Source organism: Leopardus geoffroyi, chromosome A1 (genome assembly GCF_018350155.1).
Source record: "Leopardus geoffroyi isolate Oge1 chromosome A1, O.geoffroyi_Oge1_pat1.0, whole genome shotgun sequence".
In the NCBI taxonomy this organism is placed as follows: domain Eukaryota; kingdom Metazoa; phylum Chordata; class Mammalia; order Carnivora; family Felidae; genus Leopardus; species Leopardus geoffroyi.
In genome coordinates, this window is record NC_059326.1 from 8,778,344 (window position 1) to 8,800,902 (window position 22,559).

Consider the following 22,559-nt stretch of genomic DNA (forward strand, 5'->3'; position numbering starts at 1 on the left):
CCTCAAAGTGAGTTTCACTGAGCATTTTTCCACTTCTAAATGCCCCAAAGGAAGGAGCTGTCCTTTTTCTCGCCCTAGCCCAGGGCTCCAGTCTGATATCTTCAGTGACCTCTTCAAAGGACATTTTGTCTATAGGAGGGACCTCTTCCTTCAAGGGAAATCTCCCTCCCACCAGGTGGCCCTTAAAAGACAACAAACAGGTCCCAGATTAGGCCCCTAATTCTCATTCCCAACTAGAAGGAACCAGGGCTCCTGGAGGGGATGCCTGGTCCCAGATCTGAAGCAGGAAATATCCTAGATGAGCCGGGGATACTGTGTTGTGTCAGAAAGGAAGGAAGATAGACTTACGTCCAAAGGACCCAGGGGCCAACAAAAAGGTGCTCCCATTAGCCAGAGAGGAAATAAATGTAGCATCTAAAAAGAACATTGGGGGCGCCTGAGTGGCTTAGTCAGTTGAGCCTCCAACTCTTGATTTTGGCTCAGGTCATGATCTTGCGGTTTGTGGGTTCGAGTCCTACACTGGGCTTTCTGTTGTCAGCACCGAGCCCGCTTTGGGTCCTCTGTCCGCCTCTCTCTGCCTGCCTCTCTCTCTCTCTCTCTCAAAAATAAATATTAAAAATATTTTTAAAAATAGAATAAAATGAAAAGGGTAATAAATGCAATCGACTAAGACACATTGTGTACAGTCACATAAAAGCATGTTTATAATGTTTCGTAAAAGCGAGAGAAAGCAAAAACCTCCTTCGGTATCATCCCAACGCCAAGTCTCCATTCAAAACATTGGCACTTTAGGGGAAAGGATTCAGCATTGATCCTATCGTTCCTGTATAAACTGTATTGCAGGGAAATGAAATCACCCTGGTTGATGATGAAAATTTTTTTTCTTGCGTGGAAATGCCAGCTAATAAATGGAGAAGGATGACGGAATCAGAACATCCCGTTGTAAGTCCCAGTGAAATAATCGATTCAGGAGTCATCATTAACAGATGAAACCATCAGATGAAAGGTTGATGGGGAACATAACAGGGGAGGAGGTGAGGCTGTCACCTCTGAGCCATTCAGCGTCACTAAAAATGGAACATGGCATGCTTCCCGATGGGATGTCACAGTATGCACACATCACAGCTCAGGTACCGTTGCCCAAATAAATCAAACCTGAATCTCATCCAGCCACGAGAACTACATTTCATTTACAGGCATGTAGGAATGAGTGAAATGGTATCATGAGGAAACAAAGAGGCAAAACCAGAGTGTGGGACATTCTACAACCCAGTCAACCCAGTATCTGAACAAGTCAATGGCAGGGGGGAGGGAGGGAGGGAGGGCAGAAGTGGGCATTGCTTTTGATAAATGAGGCTTCAGTGCTCGCTTCGGCAGCACATATACTAAAATTGATAAATGAGGCTTCAGAGGCAACATCAAATGTAATATGTGGACCTAGTTTGAGTCCTGACTCAAGAAAACCTACTGTAAGATATTTTTTTCTTTGAGAAAGCAGGAAGAGTTGTTATGAACGAGGCATTAGATGCCAAGCTATACTGTCAGTTTTGTTCGGTGTTTCAATGGCATTGGGATTATATAAAAGTGTTCGTAATTTTTAGCAATGCACACTGAAGTGTTCGCGTTTTGCTTCAAAATAGTTTAACAAAGAACATAAAAGGGATACATGAAAATAAAGTGACAAAGTCTCCATGATTGCTAACTCTGGGTGATGGATGGATGGAAAGGAAAAAAGGGGCTTGGAGGAAGCGTCCCAAAATCTTGACAACTATTGAAACTGGAAATGGGGGCCGCCTGGGTGGCTCAGTCGGTTCAGCGTCTGACTTCGGCTCAGGTCATGATCTCGCGGTCCGTGGGTTCAAGCCCCGCGTCGGGCTCTGTGCTGACAGCTTGGAGCCTGGAGCCTGTTTCAGATTCTGTGTCTCCCTCTCTCTCTGACCCTCCCCCGTTCATGCTCTGTCTCTCTCTGTCTCAAAAATAAATAAACGTTTAAAAAAAATTAAAAAAAAAAAAGAAACTGGAAATGGGTATGTGAAGGTCCTTTGTATTTATCCCTGTCTTCTTGAGTATGTTTGAAGCTTTTTAACTTACACGGAAAGAGATATGGCACAACTCTAGGACATTGGTGCCTCTCTCGACATCTGGGTTATCTGCACCGAGGGCTTTACCACATGTGAGATTTCAGCAACACTGCAGCGGATGGGCACGGCCACCCCCACTCTCCAGCCCTTAGTGCCTTCTGCACAAGAAGGGAAGCAGAGTCCTGGCTTTCTTTCTTGTACAGCCTCCCGAGTCCCATCCTAATCTCTTGTGGGCCACTGTATAAGCAAGTAGGCTCATGCATCATCCAAGAACAAGAAGTAATGTTCTAGTACGGTGCGATCTAAATTCTAATTGAGAAAGAAACCTTTTCTTGTGGTGCAGAAAGGCAATTGTGCCAAAGAAAGCATGCTTTACATCACTGTGGGGGAGACGTTTAGCTTCTTAGAGCCTCCCCAGTCCTGCTGGCTCCTTCTACAATAGGAACTTTGCTTTATCATTAAAGTACAGTACACAACACAGTATCCCCGGCTCATCTAGGATATTTCCTGCTTCAGATCTGGGACCAGGCATCCCCTCTAGGAGCCCTGGTTCCTTCTAGATCAGATACCTATACTGCCAGGACTTTCTGTTTCCAGGGAGAATGCAAGCCACCACTTTTTTTTTTTTTTTAATTTATAATTGTAGTTAAAATACACCTAACATAAAATTGACCATTTTAACCATTTAAGTGGAAGTTCAGGGGCATCGATACATTCACATGTGCAGCCAATCTCTACAATTCTTTTTATCTTGCAACACCAAAACTGTACCCATGAAACAATTCCCCATTCCTCCCTACTACCCCCCCCCCCCCCCGCCCCGTCCCTGGTAATCACCATCCTACTACCTCTGGGTACCTCATCTGAGCAGGATCATACAGTATTTGTCTGTGACTGGCTTATTTCATTTAACGTCCACGAGGCTCATGTGGTCAGAATTTCCTTCCTTTTGTAAGGCTGAATAATATTCCATTGTATGGATGTACCACATTTAGTTTGTCCCTTCACCAGTCAGTGGACACGTGGGTTATTTCCACCTTTGGTCACTGTGAGCAATGCTGCTGTGAACGTGGGTTCACAATATAGAGGAGGTTTTGCAATATAGAGGTTTTCTTCCAAGGTTGCAAAAGTCCCGGGAATAGCTCTCAGTCCGTGTTTCAGCTCAGGGTACCCTGAATTTCTCTCCCTCTGAGAGGAGTGCCCAGGCTCCCTGCTGAGGAGGACAAGCCTGTGTGAGAGGGAGGGAGCTGAGTGCCTCTGACATGACAGAGCTGGGCGGTGCTCATTGCCTTCCACCAGTACACTTTGTTTTCAAACAATAAAAGTAATGCATGCTCGAAAGAGGGTTAAAAAAAAAAAAAAAAAAAAAGCAGAGGGGCACCTGGCCGGCTAAGCCAGATGAAGGTCCGACTTTGGCTCAGGTCTGTGAGTTCGAGTTCCACATCAGGCTCTGTGCTGGCACTCAGAGCCTGGAGCCTGCTTCAGATTCTGCGTCTCCCTCTCTCTCTCTCTCTGCTCCTCCCCCACTCGCATTCTATCTCTTAAAAGTAAATAAACGTTAAAAAAATTTAAAGAATAAAAAAAGAAGTGGAAATTTGCTCTCACTTCCATTTCCCATTCCCCAAGGGTAGGATGTTCTTATATGAACACTGCATTTTCCCAAAAGCTTTCTTCTAGACATATACAAATATGTACATGGGTATAGTTTTGCTTTGTGTTTTATAAAACTTTATGTTGTCGCTCAACAATGTATCATCTTTCCATACAGTGGACTGAGCCATCCAGGGGCCCCAAGATAGATGTACATTTAAAATCCTGATAGGAATTTAATTTAAATAAATAAACACAAACATACAATTTTGGTAAGGACAGCTATATTGCCTTAACAAAGAATTGCTCCAAGTTACGTGTTAGCTTTTTTTTTTTTCTTTTCTTTTTAGTATCATTGATATACAATGTCTACCTGCTAGCTTTGAAGAAAGGTTTAAGCTTACTGTTTCAAGTTTCAGGCAGACATTTCAGTCTGTTCATGTTTGATCACCCCACATCCTTGTCGTCTGTCCCAGCAAATTGAAATAGCCTGTGCTCCTTAATTAAAATCTCCTTGGGAAATCTCAAGTTAGTAAAATTATCTAATGTTACAACTATTGCCTGCTCATAGTCTTAGGCAAATTTCGTCGCAAAGATGTGATTGTTTATTTCTGCAGATGGTACATTTCAGGATCAGGAGTTCTCCTTTGAGTCACCAGGAAATACAAAGTTACCTCCTAAACGTTTGCATCTTGTTCTTTTAAGATTACATAAATATATTTTTAGATACCACGTCTCTTCTGAAAAACAAACAAACCTTTGTCTCCATCCCCTTCTCTTTTTGATTTTTAACGGTTTGAAAAATTCCTAATTGCCTGGAAAGATCAAGCCCTCTAAGGCTTTTATGCTAATACGCCCAGGAGAAAGACGTGCCCCAAACCCCGATTTTAATTACTTAAGCCACTCGTGTGGTTTGTGAGTGTCGGCCTGGGCCAGCGACTTCACGAGTCTATCTCCGTTACAAAGATTTCATCGAATCGGGCAAATTTGTTCGTGGCCCACGAATCTGAAACTGAGCCATTGGGGGGGAGGGGGGGGTTCCCGGCGGCGACCGGTCCCGGAGACCAGGAGTCGCTGGAGGGAAGACCGCGCCCTGCGCCCTGTAGATGTCGGTACTTGCCGGGAACGCAGAGAGCCGCTATTCGCGCAGAGCCAAGTCCCCCCGGGCCCCTGCCGTAGTGCTCAGCCCTGAGTACTCCTGGAAGACCGGGCTCTTCTTTTGTGTTTGCTGCGTCCTCTCCAGGCGTGTCTGCGGCGCGCAGAGGCGCGGCCGCGCCCGGGGCGGGTGGGAGCGGCGCGGCTCCCGGGAAGGGCGGGCTCGCCGGCCTCCGGGGGAGCTGGCCCCGGGAAAGGCTCGATTGTTCTGCGACAACTGACTTGCCTCCATCGGAGGATTCCAGTGGCAAAGTGACCCTCCCTTCCCGGCTGCCGCCCTGCCCCTCCCCGCTGCGGGATCCTAACGCGGCCGCCGCGCCGCGCTCCTCCTCCCGTTCCCTCGGGCTGCGGCTTCCTGAAGTTATTAGGAGAAATAAGGTAGCCGAGGGGGCCACATGGAAGTTGTGACAGCTCCGGGCGGCGCACCCCTCTCGCCAGAGCCATCACCTCGCCTTAGGAGTCACCCGCTGACACGCTGAATGAAGGAGGGCCCGTTGCCAGCCAGCCTGCCGGGATGGGCCACGGTTGCTGCAAGCCTTATAACTGCCTTCAGTGCCTGGACAAGACGGTACTTTGCCTTCCCTCTCCTCCTCCTCCCCCCTTCCTTTGCACGGGCAGAGAGGAAGCCTGAGCCGGCCGCCTCTGTCCCTCTTCCCTCGCGTGTGTGTGCGCTTTGTTGGTGAGCCCCAGGCTGCCCTTGCTGGTGCCCGTGTGCTGAGGTGTGAGTGCGGTCCGCAGACGCGGTCGGCCTCACCTACCCTGCAGTGCCTTACATAATTCCCTGTCCCTCCAGTCGCACAGGCAGCTGTTGCATATTCCCGAAACCCGTAGGGCTCCGCGCAAACGTCTTGAAATCCGGAACGCCGAGAAAGCCTTGGAATATTCTTAGTGCATTTTAATGTACCCGTGAAACCCCAGACGTTCCGGCGGGGAATTGAGCTTAGCTAGGCAGGCTTCTTCTGGCCAACTGCTAACTTCGAAAGTTTACCACTGGTTTCTACCAGCGGCATGCATCCATGCCATTTACATTCTTAGGGTCAGAGAAGAAAGCACTGGTAGGCTGGTCTTCGCGGCGCTTCTTTGCGTGGCATAGGGGGGTATCCCAGAGAGGTGAAACCTTAAGGAGCCGGAGAGGCCAAGGGTGTGTTCAAGTCTTCACTGGAAGGAAGATTCACAGCCAGGGAACGGAGGCTAGAGCAGGAAGGAGCAAGCCAGAGCGGTGTGGCAATTCCAACACAAAGCCTTTCTTTGCTTTTGACATTTGCCTGTGAGCTCACAGAGAGATGGGGGAATGATGTGGTTTTTTTTTTTTTTAACATTTATTTATCATTGAGAGACAGAGAGACACTGAGCATGAGCAGGGAAGGGGCAGAGAGAGGGGAAGACACACAATCCGAAGCAGGCTCCAGGCTCCCAGCTGTCAGCACAAGAGCCCGAAGCGGGGCTCGAACTCACAAACTGTGAGATCATGACCTGGGCCGAAGCCAGGCGCTTAACCCAGTGAGCCACCCAGGTGCCCCTGGGGGATGCTTTTAATTTCACTACTAGAAATATGTTGGCAGGAAATCTTGTCTCTGTGATTTTTTTTTTTTTTTCTCACACACATTTGGATTTTTCCAAGACGCATGAAATGGGATTTAATAAGGGGTTGAAATTGCCTCTTTTCTACCCACGTGGGCAGCAGCTACATAGATAGCTTGAGGTATCATATGTGACCAGGTGAAGGAAAATAAATAGCTTAATATAAAGCTCATTACAAGGAGGCCACTTGGGAACATCTTTCTTATCAGTTCTGTTTGTGAACTTTGACCTAGGAAAATTGCACTGATATTTTAAAAGTTACCCACCCAGTACTTTTGTTCCAATAAGAGTAACTATTTCAATGGGTTTGGCTTCGACTACCATGAGTGCGAACTAAAATATTTATATGTACATTTATGAGCTTTTACCAAATAGAAATAAAAAACATTTGCACTCAGTTGTCTACAAATCCAATATTGAAGCGATGAAGCCTTCTTTCAAGAGAAGCGGTCACAAAAAGGTGTTGAAGGAAGCGTTGTAACCATAGTTATAATAAAAGGGAAGGGTTTGCTCCATGCATGACAATATTATATTGTTCCTCTTCCTGAGTCGTGGTACAGAAGTTTTAGAAATAGAAGCTGTAATCTGCAGACCTTTGAGAAAATATAGTTTAAAGTGAACTCCTCCTCCTTTTTTGTTTCAAATCAATTTCTTGAAAGTAACTATCTATCCCTGTGTCATGTTTGAATGTGGAAATGTTGGGAGACAACTAAGTAATACTTCATCTCTCCAGCCAGAGTGATGTTTACGTAACTTTCAAATGTTTCAACTTTAAAACTCCAAACATAATACAGATTCTTCTTTCCTGATGAAAACTTAGTGTACATATCAACTTTCTCATTACGTGTACACCCACGTTTCATTATGTGTACCCCCACATTTCTTGACTTGTCTTTTGCCACAGTTCAGAGTCTATTCCCCTGGGAGGTTTTGAAACTGTAAATTCACAGGTGCTCACGTGAGAATTGAGGATTTCCTTTTTTAAGATTAAAAAAAGTCATTATTTTATTTAGCCGTCTGCCTTTCAGGGTACCTTCACAGGCAGTATGCCAAAATCACTTGTTTATTCAGCGGTCACCTATTGGGCCAGGCGTGGGATGCGGAGAGCGTTATGGGATTCCGCTCCAGTCTCCAGCCCTTTTAAATCCCACGGTAAAATCCATCAGCCTGTTCATGAGCTCTAACAATCCCAACATCAACGTTGAAAGAGGCCTGATAAAATTGTTGATAAAGTTGTTTCTGCTTACTTCAGACCAGCCTCATAAACCTTAAAAGAAAAAGAAAAAAAAAAAAAAAAAGAATTCCTTAGAAGTTTATATGGATACAGGATTTAAAAACTCAATTTTGAGACCCTAATTGTGAACTGTTAAAACATTCTTAATTCTAGTGCAGCTAAAGATGTTCTGAAAAGAGTCAACGGACGATTAAAGATACTTTTAAGTAATGGTTTCAGAGATAGGGCTAAGAGATGTAAACCTGAGATGCTTTCTTAGCATATTCATTCACTGGGAGAAACTACAGAATCTTGTCTAGGGTTATTCAATGAATGAAAATGTGTTAAGTGAATAAATGGTTTTTATTTTTTATTTATTTATTTTTTCAACGTTTATTTACTTTTGGGACAGAGAGAGACAGAGCATGAACGGGGGAGGGGCAGAGAGAGAGGGAGACACAGAATCGGAAACAGGCTCCAGGCTCTGAGCCATCAGCCCAGAGCCCGACGCGGGGCTTGAACTCACGGACCGCGAGATCGTGACCTGGCTGAAGTCGGACGCTTAACCGACTGCGCCACCCAGGTGCCCCAATAAATGGTTTTTAAAAGCCGATTGTGCTTTATGTATTTTCACCTCTTCAAAAAACCTGTTCGTTGACAACATTTCTTGCCGACTCACAGTATTTATAATATCTATCGCCCAGTCATGATGGGGGCTATCAAAGAATTCTCCGAAGGGCGCAACCTGACCTGTGGAGTTACCAGTTATTCCTTGGGTTGTACTTTCATCTTTTCCAGAGAAATTACAAACGGGGTAGGCAACAATAACACATGTAGAGCAATTAACACATTAGTGCAAGCCTGGAGTGTGAAAGTTATGTGGTACTGGCCGGACCTGTTTCTGGAATCTAGTGAAAGGAGAAATCCCTGCTGGAATCCTAGGCAAGGTTTCTTGGAAAAAATGGAACGTGAACCGCACTTTGAGACAGGGGGTGGAGTTTTAATGAACCGTGTGAGGAGCGGGAATGCAATTCTAAGCAAGGAGTGCATGAGGAAAGGTACTTTAGCCCAGTTTGATGAAAGATGAGCATAAACACAGTAGGAAATCCAAGCATAGAGGGAGTGTGGGGAAATATTTTCCAGGCTGAAAGCCAGACTCACGTTTTTTAACTTGAGTTGCAAGAAAGTAGAAATCCATCTTGGGATTTGAACAGAGAGGCAATCTGTGGAAAGACTCACTCTGTAGGTATTTTGGAAAGGAAAAGTGTGACCCAGAGAGGCCATTGGAACACCCTGATGGATTTCAGAGTCTGTTCACCTGTGGACTCGGCTGGTCCAGGATCAAGCCGGCCGCTCTGCACACACAGAAACTCCTTGCCCTTAACCTTCCAGAGCTAGTCATTCTTAGGAATGTTGAGTTATTGAGAGAAATAAATTAGATGTAAACTAGAACGCCAACTTGTTTTTTAACAGTGAGAAATGCAACTGACAAATGGTAACAAGGCTGATAAATACGTATCTCTTTTTAGAGTCAACAGTCTAGCTTCCTAAGAGGCTTTGATAAGAATGGAATCTGAGCCAGCAAGTTATGGTCTTTAGGCATTCGGTGGCCTCAGAGCCTATATGTCCACGTCCCATCACCCCTCTAGCTAGAAATGCACTTGAGAAGGCCTGTATGATTGTCACTTGCCTTGGTGTCTTCTAAGGCTCCTTTTTCTCCCTCTACTACAAGTCACTTAGTCTTGCTCGTCCCTTTAGGGGTTACTTTGCATATCTCCACCCTAACCTTACATGCATTGATGTTAATCTCGAAGGCTGGTTTTATTTACCTTTCCTCTAAATTCTTGGTGGGGGTGGCAGTTAGGAGAAGGCACCTCACTGTTCCTCCCAGGCATCTGGCATCTGACAGTAATAAATTTGGGAAGGTTATAAGAGAAAATCCGAGGTCAAAGAACCTCTGAAGTGATAAATAAATGGATTGAAAATCATGGCACTGGCTAATCTTCCTTTGTTTTGCTTACTCTGAGATCCAGAATTTCCCAGCATTGCGTCTTTGGATTCACATTCCTTCACCTTGGGCCCCATAAGATTCTGTCCTTTCTAGTTGCCAGTTGATAATCCGGGTGGGTTATGCCATTGAGTTATTATGTGCGGCTTCTTAGGCAGCTAGATGTTTTGCGATCACAAATGCGCAGGAAAAAGATCAGAATGATGCACTCTGAGTTTATTCCTTCCGATTTCTTTTAAAACAAGATGTGGTTCTGCTTATCTTTCATACAGGTAGACAATGACATGTATTTAAGAATATTAAATGTGAATGATACTTGCCTTGACCAGTCTCTATTAAATTGTACTGCAGAGGAGAAAAGCTGGTAGAAAAATACAGTGGCCTGTGTTAATTATATGTGAAAGAAATAATACTTATTGAAGAAGTCAAAGCATGCCGTCAGCGCTGCCTTAAAGCCATAATAACTGAAATGAAAAACAAAAGGTCAGTCCACCTCCCAAAGGAATTTTCCACGGAGCTATATTATGAATCTAGCCAAGCTTCACAGTATTAATACTGAAATTGAACGCAGCATTCACAAACGGTGGTATGAAAACAACACAGAAGCCTTGGAGATGTCACCTTGTGGCTGGTTCATCTTGAAATACAAAAGAAAGTATTTCCGTATTAAAACAGGGTTCTGCCATGTAGAATTAAACCCTCACCTGAACTCACAGAGCCATGAGTGAAAAGGAATATTGTTTCCAGGAAGAATGAAAAATTCCTTAACCCCTTTGTGATTTCATGTGCATGTATGTATCTCACTTTGAATTTCCAAAATTCACAGTAAAAAGGATCTGGAAGTTTCTTCAAATAGAATTCTGTAGGTTTCTTCTTTAATTCCCTGTATGGTTCTTTTGCTTAGCCTGTGAAAAGGTGGCCTAGCTTTGCACGGTTGAATTTTTTTTTTTTTTTATCTGCATTGACTCCAGGGCAGGCTAAAAAGATAGGAAAAATTAGAAATTTGTTGGGAGTCTGTGGACTTACATGTATATATTTTTTAATGTGTGTGTGTGTGTGTGTGTCTATTTATTTATTTATCACAATTAATTAATTTATTACCAAATTACTATTTTGACGGTAGAGTACTGTTCCATTTATCAATTCATTTCTTTTCAACAGATATTTGAGGGCCCAGTACAAACACTCTTTCTTCTGACTCATCATATCAAAGTCACATCATCTTGGGCATGTGTGTGTCTTTTTAAAGAAAAATGTGGTGGGGGGAGGCGGGAGCTGATCAAAACACTTAGAAACTGCAGTGAAGTTTACAAAATTGTCATCAGTCCCCCTTGTAGCTGATCAAGTACCCCTTCAGGGTGAATCACAGACCAGAGGCAGGAGCATGGCAAGGGAAAGAGAAGGGCCCATATGATGGGGGTGACACAGGCTCCCGGAAATAGCCTCAGGTGCTGTTTAGGGTCACAGTTCTCTTGGCTCTTGCCTTGGGTGCTCCCACATTCCTCCTGCTCCTTCTTCCTCTGGTCTCATAGTAACTAGTCTGTTCCTTTGGTTTCCGATTTGAGGAGAAGCTTAGGGAGCTCATGTCCAAGTGTAGAATCACATGGGTGACGCTAACAAAGAGTGGCATTTTCACTCCCTGTTACCGCCAAGTTCTCATGGGTGGCATCAACCAGCTGAACAGGTAACTCCCATTGACGAAGCATGTTAAAATGACAGAGTGTGGCAGGCCGGCTTCGGGCTTGGCCACACATCCAGTTACTTGAAGTCAATGGCACGATTAGCGGTTTGTAGGCTTTGCCAGGTTTGTGTAGCTAGGAGAGATTCATGGTGGCATTCGGCAAGAGTCGCTGAGCACCTTAGCGTGGAGAGCCATATGTGAGAAGTACAGGCTTCACTGTGCCAGACTTGCAGCGGTGTGTTTAGGGCTAGGGGTAGAGGGGGAGAGTTGGATGTTTCATGGGGATAGCTCATCTCGGATTCCATCTGTGAATACAGCGTATCATGCTGAAAAGAGTAGAGAACTCAGTGTGCCAAAGAGAGGTACGTGACCAAATAAAAGAGGTGCATAAGAAGACACAGCTGTTGGTATGGGGCTTGGATGAATGTCCTCCAAGGGTCCATTTCCAGTTAAGCCTGTCATAGAGTAAACAGTAATTTTAGAGGAATGGCCTTTTAGACTTTGCGATTTCTGGACTGTATCACCGGGATCGTTTGGATGGTTAATACTGAGTTCTATTTTTAGACCTTTAGAGTGAAAGCAGGAGCTCGTGCTTGGCACCAGTTAGGAATTTTCCACTCATTCCCCATGTAGGGAAGCACTGATCTCACACTGGGCCGTCCGAGGGGGCCGTGCTCATATTTCAGTCATCCCAACACGTCATCGCGCTGGACTGGCTTAGGTTGGGGAGCGAAGGGGAATCCTGGCATGAGACCCTTTCAAAGGGAGTCTTTGGGGCCGCCTTCCTCCTGTGTGTTCAACAGAACCTAACGGCCTTGCGAGACCACCTTTGGAATCTGTTGAGCCATGATGGATGGCAGAGTAACTTGAGGCAGGAGGAGAGAATGGAAGGTTCCTTGAAGTTCACTTCTTGGGTTAAGGAAGAGAGTTCCTGCAGTCCTGTTGTTGTTGACTCACTCCACTGCAGGGCAGCACTAGTCATTCTGGTTTAGCTTTCAGGAAACAAAGAGTAACTTAATTGATGCAGAAAATTCATAAATCAGAAGGGTTGGTATCATTTCAAAAAGAAGCACTTAAGAAGAAAGGACTGTCGCCAACCCACACAGGCTGGCCTTAGCGAGCAGAGCTGGGCTGAGCCAGCATCTTCAGGAGGAACGGATTCACAGGGGTTAGGGATAGCTGATGGGGAAAGCTGAACAGCTACCCTCTCAGAAGTTACAGCCTCAGGCAGGCCATGCTGGAAATGTACTGGCGAGCGGCCAACAAATCCATACCATGGGCAAAGGCAGGTAGTTCCAACGGTGGGATGGGGTGTGAATGCAGCCAGGGAATTTTTTTTATTGAAAAAGTGGTGAGGAGCTGACACTGACCACCGATAAGTGCTCCTATCCAGTCTGAGAACTGGTGCAGTTTGGATCCTGAGGCTGTGTCTGTAATAGACTCTGGCTTCGCCGCTTCCCAGCCAGTCGTGCACGGGCGGCTTGCTTAGCCTGGAGCTTCAGTTTCATCCTCCACGCAGGGAAATAGAACCCAGCACCCACCTGACAGCCTCACCTGGAGGACTAAGTGAGGGAAAGGGCCTACCCAGCGCTGTGCCTCACGCTCGCGATGTGTTTGGAAATGTTCACACTAATATTAATGCTGTCATTAGCTAGACCTTACCAGAGTTTCATTGTTTACCTTGACATTTAAGCCTTCAGGTTTGTTGCTAATGTTTAACAGCCAGTCTCTCCTCGGTAAGCCATCTGATGACTGTAGTTTGAAACTGCAGTTGGCTTTATAGGCTATGCTTGCAAAAGGTTGAGGTCGAGTTGGGTTGTCTTCCTTCACTCTTTCCCCGTCACTGTCTCCCCAGATGGAGAGGGTGCAGGGTCTATGGTCTCACCCGTCCCCTTCCTATCTCCCCTTCCATCTCTCTTCTCTTCCCATCTGCTCCCTTTCTTTTCTTGGTCCTTTTCTTTTATTCTCTCACTTGTGTCTCCCCTAAAGCGAAGATGGGTGGGTCCAGCCTGGCTGTCAGTATTAGCGGTAGCTTTTCACAACAGTGATTCAGGTCTGAAGGTTGCCCATAATCTTTACCAGAATCAGCACGGTCTCCTCACTGGGGCTCCAAGCCACTCCTTCCCCAAATGTCTCATTCTCCTGTGGCCGGAAAGTGTAGAGTGATTTACTGTGATCTGGGAGATCCCTGGGCAGGACACTGTTCACATCTGCCCAGGGCTTCTTTCCGGGGTGGGGGTGGTGGGTGTTGGGAGCTGAGGGAACCGTTGGCTCATGTTAGAAATCAGAGTTGGTTTGTGGGGTTTTGTTAAGTTCTGGTTGTTCACTGCCTAACCTCATCTAAGTCTTTGCATCTGTCAGCACTCTGACTGTGAATACTTTAATAATGCTATTTTGAGACTGATAAGTACGGTACAGTTAACCCTTGAAGAACCAGGGATTGGGGTGCTCAACTCCTGCACAGTAGAAAATCTGTGAATAACTTGTGACTCCCCAAAAACTTCACCGCGAATAACCCACTGTGGACCAGAAGCCTTACTAAGAACCGTTGATTAACACATTTTGTATATTGTATTATATGCTATGTTCTTATAATAAACTAGGGAAAATAAATTATTATTTAAAAAATCACAAGGAAGAGAAGATACATTTACAGTACTATACTGTATTTATTGAAAACAATTCAGGGGGCGCCTGGGTGGCTCAGTCGGTTGAGCGTCCGACTCTTGATTTCAGCTCAGGTCATGATCCCAGGGTTATGGGAGGATGAAGCCTTACATCGGGCTCTGTGCCGGGCATGGAACCTGCTTGAGGTTCGCTCGCTCTCTCTCTCTCTCTCTCTCTCCCACTCTTATTCTCTGTCTCTCTCTCTCTAAAATAAATAAAATTTAAAACAATTTTTAAAAAAGAAAAAAAATTGGAGTGGGAGTGGACACACCCAATTCAAACCAATGCTCTGGCTGTGCTTAGGAACTGAGGATTAAAAATTATTATTCATATATATATATATATATATATATATTTTTTTTTTTTTTTTTTTTTTTTTTTTTTTTTTAAGTAATCTCTACACCCAACGTGGGGCTTGAACTTAACAACCTCGAGATCAAGAGTTTCATGCTCTACCAACTGAGCCAGCCAGGTGTTTCTTGATAGGAGAAACAAGTTAATTTTTTCACTAGTTTAAGATCCTTTCAGGGTGAATACAGAAAGCTAGCCACTCTGGAATTCCAGGTTTTCTTAATTTGTAGTAACACGTTGAAAGTCAGCCGGCCACATTATGCTGTGTTAGAGCAAGCAGGGAATCCCTGTGGTCTATCTGATTAGAACGCTTCCCCAGGTATCTAGACTTCGAACTGAGAACAGAATCAGGGCAGAGCCAGGAAGGTATTTTCAAAAAGCAAAACAAAGCAAAGAATAGAGCATAAGAATATGCCATATTCCTAAACACATTTAGATCGTTAATGTGGATAAGACCCTAGTATCTATAGGATATTAGTCAGTTGCAAATAAAATGAAAGAAAAGACTTCTAAGAACGACTAACACTTACAAAGAGGTTGCCAAGTGCCAGGTTGCATATGTTACTTCTAATTACTAATTACTTTGCATATATTAATTTCTTCAACCCTCTATAACCCTGTGCAGCGGGCTTGGCATAGAGGCAGCATCCCTTAGTGATTAGGAAACTATCTATTCTCGGGTGTGATTGCTAGACTTCAGATTTAGGGAAGGCAAGGATGCTGAGGGCTGGGATGGAAGGAGAGAGCTTTATGAATAAAGTGGGGGCCCACCGTCCCTCAAAGGATGTGTTATTGCTACATTATTCTTAAAAGAACCATGAGCTAATCCTTGTTGATGCCCGTGACTAAAATAGCTGTCAGTTTATCACACAAATAGAGTTTTATTTGGATACTATGAAATTATGACATTGTGTAGCAAATCCCTTTGGATGACCTGAGACCGTCCGTCCCGTCAACCCAAAGTAGCACACGTGTTACCTAGATCTGCGTGTTACCACCACCCCGCCCCCATTTTTTCCTGTTTTTTAATTGAGTTTTTTTTTCTTCACGGCGAGTTTCGTGACTTCTTTCATCCTTGAGGTAGGTTAACAGGTTCTTTGGAGGTGCTGTAATCAAAGTCAAAGGAGGTTAATCAAGAAAGAACATTCACAAGACCCTGATGATATTCATGCTAGAGATCTGGTACAATTTTTAGCTTCAACTCCCTTTTTGGAAATGTTTGCTTTGGGAGCACATTCTAACCGAATGAAGAGACTTTCTTTGAAGGCCTACATTTTTGGTATCTCTAATGCGAAGAGAATTGATATAGATAGCACACCTTTTCTAGTTATTATTAGTAACAATAAAATCATAACAAATGTAGCTATTTCTGGTGACTCAACCCAGATTACAAAGTCAGCATATCTTCAGGTACCTCTCTGTTTCATGCCATAGAATATATATGATCTGAAAACAACTCAGGGGCCGTGTGGTTACAAATGGTGTCCTTTGCCCTTAATAGTACCTCACGTGGGACTTTTCGTCTTGTTCCTTCTAGTGATGCACACAGTGGAACGAAAAAACTTGGAAACCTTAAGTTTTGGGGTTGATCTCATTACAAAAAAAAATGTTTCACGTTAAGCTTTCTGCTCGTTACTTATTCGGTAGCCGACCACGTACATATGGACAGAAGGGTACGTGTAAGGAGACAGTTGGTAAAATTAGCATTCGCCCGTCAGAAGAAGGTGGTGTGGATGTTTTCATGCTCAAAAATCTCATACTAGTGATAATAATTAACGGTGTGTAATAATACACAACAGCTGATTACCATGCAGGGCATAGACGTGCAAAGAAGAGATTGTAGGTTGATGTATAAACGGTGCAGTAGAGTGAAAAGCGCGAGCGGGGTTATTATTATTAGATTGCGAGCTTTGTGATTTGAATGTGATACAAATGAATGAGTCGGACTTGGCTTTGTAATTTTTTTTTCTATGCTTATCTAATGAGAAAATTATCTCCTTAAGGGCTAGACTCATAAATATTTGCTTAATATGATTCATTAATTAAACATGTCACAGGGGCTTGTCTGGCATAAAACTAGGGGACTCTCGGTATCCGTTTTGTTTTTTTTTCAGAATGAAAGTGCCCTTGTGAAAGAAAAAGAGCTGTCAATCGAACTTGCAAACGTCAGGGATGAAGTTGGTAAGTAGGGCATGGAAAATGAGGAACGCCAAGAATGTCTTTTCCTGATACCTGTGAATGTGCAACAAAAGCAGTTACGTCTCACGTAATCAGCCAGGGCAGAGCTGCCTGGAAAAATGAAGCATCTCACCCAGCACAGTGGTGCGTTGGTGTGGCCTTGCAGGGAGCCATAATTTTTACAGCTCTGTTGTTACAAAGACAGTTTCATAACAGTTCACTAATCTGGCCTCGACTCCGCTCTTCGCAGATGGCGGCACATACATCCGTCTGCGTTGTGAGCTGTGACCACAGCCCCTCCGTCTCGGTACCCCCGGGCAGGCAGAGCTCCCAAGGAAGCAGCACAGCTTTGCTGGGTAACATGAGGCGCTCTCTGCACTAGATCTCTGCAGACATTCCAAGGCTTCCTGCCACCATAGGCCTCGCCATGAAACACTCTGTGATATAGAACAAGACCAGAAACACAAGCCTGGGTGGATTAAATATGCTGGGGTCTGTGTTGAAATTCCCACTCACCTTTGGCCAATAAAATGGCAGAGCTCAGTCTGAACATGGAGACCTGGCAAGTGATGAGATGATCCCCAGACCGGGGGGTGTCATGGAGACGGATGGGCTTCCACACTCTAGGCCAAAGATCAGAGCACGTATTCTCCACGTTCCAATTTCTCGATCTCAGTTCTCTCTTGAGGTTCTGTTACTGTGTTTCCTCAGGAATCAGTCAGCAAAGGGAATGTCAGCCTGGCCTATTCCCCTCGGCCTGCTGTCTTCTCTTGACAATGAGTGTATCTCCTCCATCCATTGTGGTCCTGGGGGCAGCCTGCCAAGTGCCGGTGGGGCTCCCTCCATGAGTGAGGGGACTTGGACGGTCCCAGCCATCCTTGGCAGGTGGCACAGCTCCTTTCCTTCCTGCCAGCCACGCAGAGAGGCTGTGGCTGGTCCTTCCGGCAAATAGCCGTGCGAATAGGCGTGGAAGCTGAAGACCAGACTTCCCTGGGGAACATGGGTGCCGAGGATGTGCAGTGAACTGCGGAGTGATTTCCAGACACGGTACCCCCATCACCCCTCTCTATTTTTTCCTTTTTGTTTAACTGAGTTGTTTTTTTTTTCCTTCCCTGCGAGTTTTGTGACTTCTTGCGTCACTGAGGTAGGTCAACAGTGGGCTTTTCTCCCCTCTAAGGCCCCTGGGGGAAAGCAGTAAATAACGGTCCCTCCTTCCCAGCCTCACCTGTGAGTGGTCCGGAGCAGCAAGGTGGCCCCATGCCCCTGGCCATCCCCGGATGAGGAACCCAGTGCATGAACCCAGGTGTAGGTTTCCCGAGAGAGGTCTGCCAAGAGCAGCAATGGCAGAACTTATAGAGGAGCTCTTGGGAAGCCGAGGGCCACGAGTGTGCATGAAATGGATGGGTTTTTAAGCTGTTTTGTTGTTTGTTTGTTTGTTTGTTTGTTTGTTTTTTGAGAGAGAGAGAGAGAGCACAAACAGGCATGCAGGCAGAGGGAGAGGGAGACAGAATCCTAAGCAGACTCCGTGCTCAGTGCGGAGCCCAATGTGGGGCTTGATCTCATGTCCATGAGATCATGACCTGACCTGAAATCAAGCGTCAGACGCTTAACCGACTGAGCCACCCAGGCATCCCAAATGGATGAGTTTTTAGATTGTTCTGAGAGTGAAGGGTTCTGAGCATGGACTTTGCAGGCCAATGACACGGGTTCAGGTAGGGCCAGTTGGCTAACCTCTCTGTCCCTCAGGTGTCCTTTCATAAAAAGGAAGGTCGGTTAAAGAAGATAATGCTGATAATGCAGCCCTCGGAGGAGACTCTCCTAGTAAGGTGTGTAGCACCTTGAATCAGAAAATAGAGGACAGAAACTTCCATTGTAGCCTGAATTCCTCCCCGGAGGGATGTCTGCACCTCCACGGGCAAGCTTTGGATCTGGGGTGTGCACCCTGACCCAACTAGATAGGGCATGCCGAATCCAACCCCGCTTCCCTCCGCCCTTTCCTGAAGCTTCTGAACGCAGCAGGAACCACACAAGGATTGCGCTGAGTTTTTGTGTTTCGGTGTTACTTGAGGTCTGCATTAGTGCTAAGAATAGAACCAGAAGTCATCTGCCAAACGAATAAACCGCGGGGTGAGGGGAGAGGGCGGAAGGCCTTGGTAGCCCCAGGGCCGGGGCCATGACACCCAGCACTGAGCCCAGCGGATGTTTTAGCAGAGAGCACCTGAGCCACTGCAGAGCCTGCGTTTGGGAGAAGGCGGACACTACACTGTGGGGATCTACTATTAACTGTAAAGGCCACAAGTTCTGCCCGGCTTAGCGTGGCCGGCAAGGAACACCCTTAAAGGGAAAAGAGAATTAAGCTTATAAAACTGACTTTTGAGTGATCGTCTAGAAAGAGAGATGGGCGATCCTATCTCCTTCCCAGCATCCCTACCCTCATTTAGACCCCTGTCAGCGGAGTCAGATGAGGGCTTCCGGAGCTGGGAGCTATGAGGGGCTGTGAGGGGCGGGGTGGGGGTGGGGGGAGGTAGAATCTCCACATGTGAATTCAGACATGGAAGAGGAAGACGCTGCAAAAATCAGAAGGGTTTAGCAGCATTTACTGTATATCCCCAGAACAGGGCTGGCCTGTTCCCCAAATCTAAAACCTACTGCTCAAACTTTTCATATGTGTTAAAATGCTGCCCTGGAATCTACCCATATCTGCTGCTAGGCAGCCGTCCGTTGTTTACATCCTTGCTGTGAAGAAATGCAATCAAAGGCTTCTAGCATCTAGCCAGAATCACCTTGACCGGGGGTTCTTAGCCCTGGTGCATATTAGAATCACCTGCAGTGCTTTTTAAACTAACGGTTCCCAGGACCTCTAAGGCAACAGAATCAAAATATTTGAGGTTGGGGCCTAGGCTTTTCTTCTTATTATTATAAGTGTTTGTTCATTTTTGAGAGAAGAGAGCATGAGCGAGGGAGGGGCAGAGAGAGGGGGACAGAGGATCTGAAGCGGGCTCTGTGCTGACAACAGCCAGCCCCATGCGGGGCTTGAACTCACGAACCATGAGATCATGACCTGAGCTGAAGTCGGACACTCAACGGACTGGAGCCACTAGGCTTTTTAAAAAAATTTTTTTTTTTTTTAAATTTAATTCCCAGATGTTCATGAAGTACAGTGAAATTTGAGAACCAATGAACTACGTTGAAGGAGTGAGGATTTCGATTTGGGTCAAGGACAGGGAGGGGGGCGGTAGGGAATTTGGGGTAGGTCTGGGAGGATGGGGTCCCCTAGTCGAGCGCTGTGGGCAGCCTGAGGGCCTCGGGAGAGAAGCCCAGGAGGGAGGGGAAAGGGTGCAGAAAGGAAAGATGCAGAGGACATATCCCACCTGCTCTGACATTCCCCATGGAGTTGGCCTGGCTCCCAGAAGAAGGGAAGGAATATCATCTTCCTTCCTTCACCTCGGCCTGTCAGGCTATAGGGCTGTCAGTCTCTGAGTCCGCTCCCAGCTGGGTTAGACGGGCTTTCGGGAACCGACCACAGAAACTAATCCCCTCGTGTATTTGCTGACACACTTCATATTTACAATACGTTCCCAACTGGGACATGTCTGGTGAAGGAGCTACAGCAGAATCCTGTAGAAGGTGTATTACCCCAGTCAGAGATTTTGATGTGTGTTGCCCACGCCAACGGAGGATTCTGATTATCATCATTTTTAAGTAGAACTTGCTGGCAGTTGATTTCAAGGTAAACTCTGAGACCACCTCCTACCGAGCACCTACTGATGCCTGTTGGCCCACCGCGCGTGCACTGGGCCAACAGATGCCGTGACCGTTTTCTGGCATTAACCGTTCTGCACATCTGTGGAAGGAAAACTATTTTTTTTCCCCTCTCCACGTATCAAAAAAACAATTCACAATGGTCATTTAATAGCGATAAAACATTGAACCATGGCGGCACACTAGAATAAGCCACTCCTCTCCTTTGAGCACTTAGACTTGCCCCAGTTTTTTGCTATTATTTGCAGTATTATGCAAATTACTTTTTTCCTCTTGTGTCATTTTCTTGGAAATCTAGTCTCAGAGTGTGGACAGATTTTGGATAGAAATTCACATTTGTTCTAAATTCATCTGTATGTGAAAGATCCTTGATTTTTACTCTATAAATCAAGATACAAGATGATGGTGGATTTAATCTCAGTGTAGATAAAGAAGAAATTCCATCACTACTCCTCTCTCCCTTCCTCCCTTCCCATCCCTTTCTCCCTCCCTCTCTCTCTCTCTCTCTCTCACACACACACACACACACACACACACACGCCTGAGAAGAGACACGTAATACCCAATTATGTACCAGGGTGCAGTTTGAGATAGCGCATTTTGTGGTCCAGGAGTCGAGTCCTTGGGGAGTGGCTAAAATTGCCATCATCTGTGTTACACCGTATGTGGATGTGGAGACAGGGATCTCTGGTCATCCTCTTGAAAGCTTCTCATGCTTGAGTCACCCTTCAGGGAGGATGACTCTTACCTTGTGTTTGGAGTTGGCCTTAATTGGGTCTGTCCTTGGAAAAGCCAAGCTACAATGATTGTGGGATGAAGGGCATTTTAGATCCCCAGGGGACCAGAAACCACCACATCCACGGGGAGGAGGAGTCAAGATGCTAGAAATAGATATAATATTTGATTTTTTTAATCACATTTTTAAAAAATTTCCAGAAAATGTAGTTCTTAAATTATAAGCCTCAACTTTTGGATAGAGTGACATTCCCCAAATTTGGAAGTCAGGTATTGAATTATTGAAGGGTCCTGCTTCTATTTGTAAATGCTGAAATGGGTTTCTACGACGTTCCTCCTCCTAGACGCAGGTTATTTTCTTTCGAGACCTTAGGCTTCGAGTTGCTGACGACCATCAGGTGGATGTTTATGGTTCTCTGTCCAGCAAAGCTGCCTTATTAGGAACACTGAGCCTTAAAAATGTATGAATTTAAAAAAATAATTAATAATTCATAAATAATAATGTATGAATTTAAATCTGAATTAGATGAGCTCCACCAGAGAAAAAAAAACATATGCAGTGCATAGCTGTATCTAAATGGAGCCTTCTGGTTCACACGCCCAGGTGCCCTGATGCTCTCTCAGCCAGACCCGTCCCAAGCCAGACACACGCACTTTACCTTTCTGCAAGCCTCAGACTTGCAATGGGCTTTGCTTTTTTTCTCTCTCTCGAACTCTTTAAAAAATACTTAACATGAAATAAAGTTTTAAGACAGCGAGCGGCGTTTAACAAGGCAATCATTCTGGCAGAGTTTCTCAGGTATTATGCAGAAAGCTCAATTATTAAATCCACATTTTGAGTATCGAAATGAAATATTGTTGAAATCAAATCACATTCAGCTTATTGAAACAGAGCAAAGAAAACCCCAAAAACCTGGATATTTTCTATAATATCCAAAAAGAGATACTAAAGAATTCTGAGAACTTTGAGATAGATAGATATATATATATATATCTAAGTTTGTGACAGTAAGCACTAAATTGTTATTTATTATGCTCTTAAGTTCCTCACTAGAATAAAATGTTCAATTTCATTTATAACTAGCAACACACACATACATATACACACCACTGGAAGGGTATTTGTGAGATGATTTTACCTTTCAAGGTTATATATAAAATGGCTTCTAGTTTTAAAAAAATTTTTTTTTTCAACGTTTATTTATTTTTGGGACAGAGAGAGACAGAGCATGAACGGGGGAGGGGCAGAGAGAGAGGGAGACACAGAATCGGAAACAGGCTCCAGGCTCTGAGCCATCAGCCCAGAGCCTGACGCGGGGCTCGAACTCACAGACCGCGAGATCGTGACCTGGCTGAAGTCGGACGCCCAACCGACTGCGCCACCCAGGCGCCCCAAAAAATGGCTTCTAGTTTTATGACCATAAAACCTTATGTTTATATAGTGCTTGTACTTACCAAGCTCTGTTATATGATATGTCTTATTTATTTATTCAGATGACTGAGTGAAGTAGGTGTTGGTATCTTTATTTTATAGGAAATTGAGGTTCTGGAGGATTA

The 22,559-nt window shown here is 45.1% G+C and overlaps 1 protein-coding gene across 1 annotated transcript in view; it reads left to right on the forward strand.

Annotated features, from left to right (window-relative positions):
* The window catches only part of MTUS2 (microtubule associated scaffold protein 2), a 378,633-nt gene that overhangs the window by 301,861 nt on the left and 54,213 nt on the right, over positions 1 to 22,559 (forward strand). The window contains 1 exon segment of the mRNA XM_045466800.1: positions 16,442 to 16,508. Coding sequence (XP_045322756.1) covers positions 16,442 to 16,508 — 67 coding nt within the window.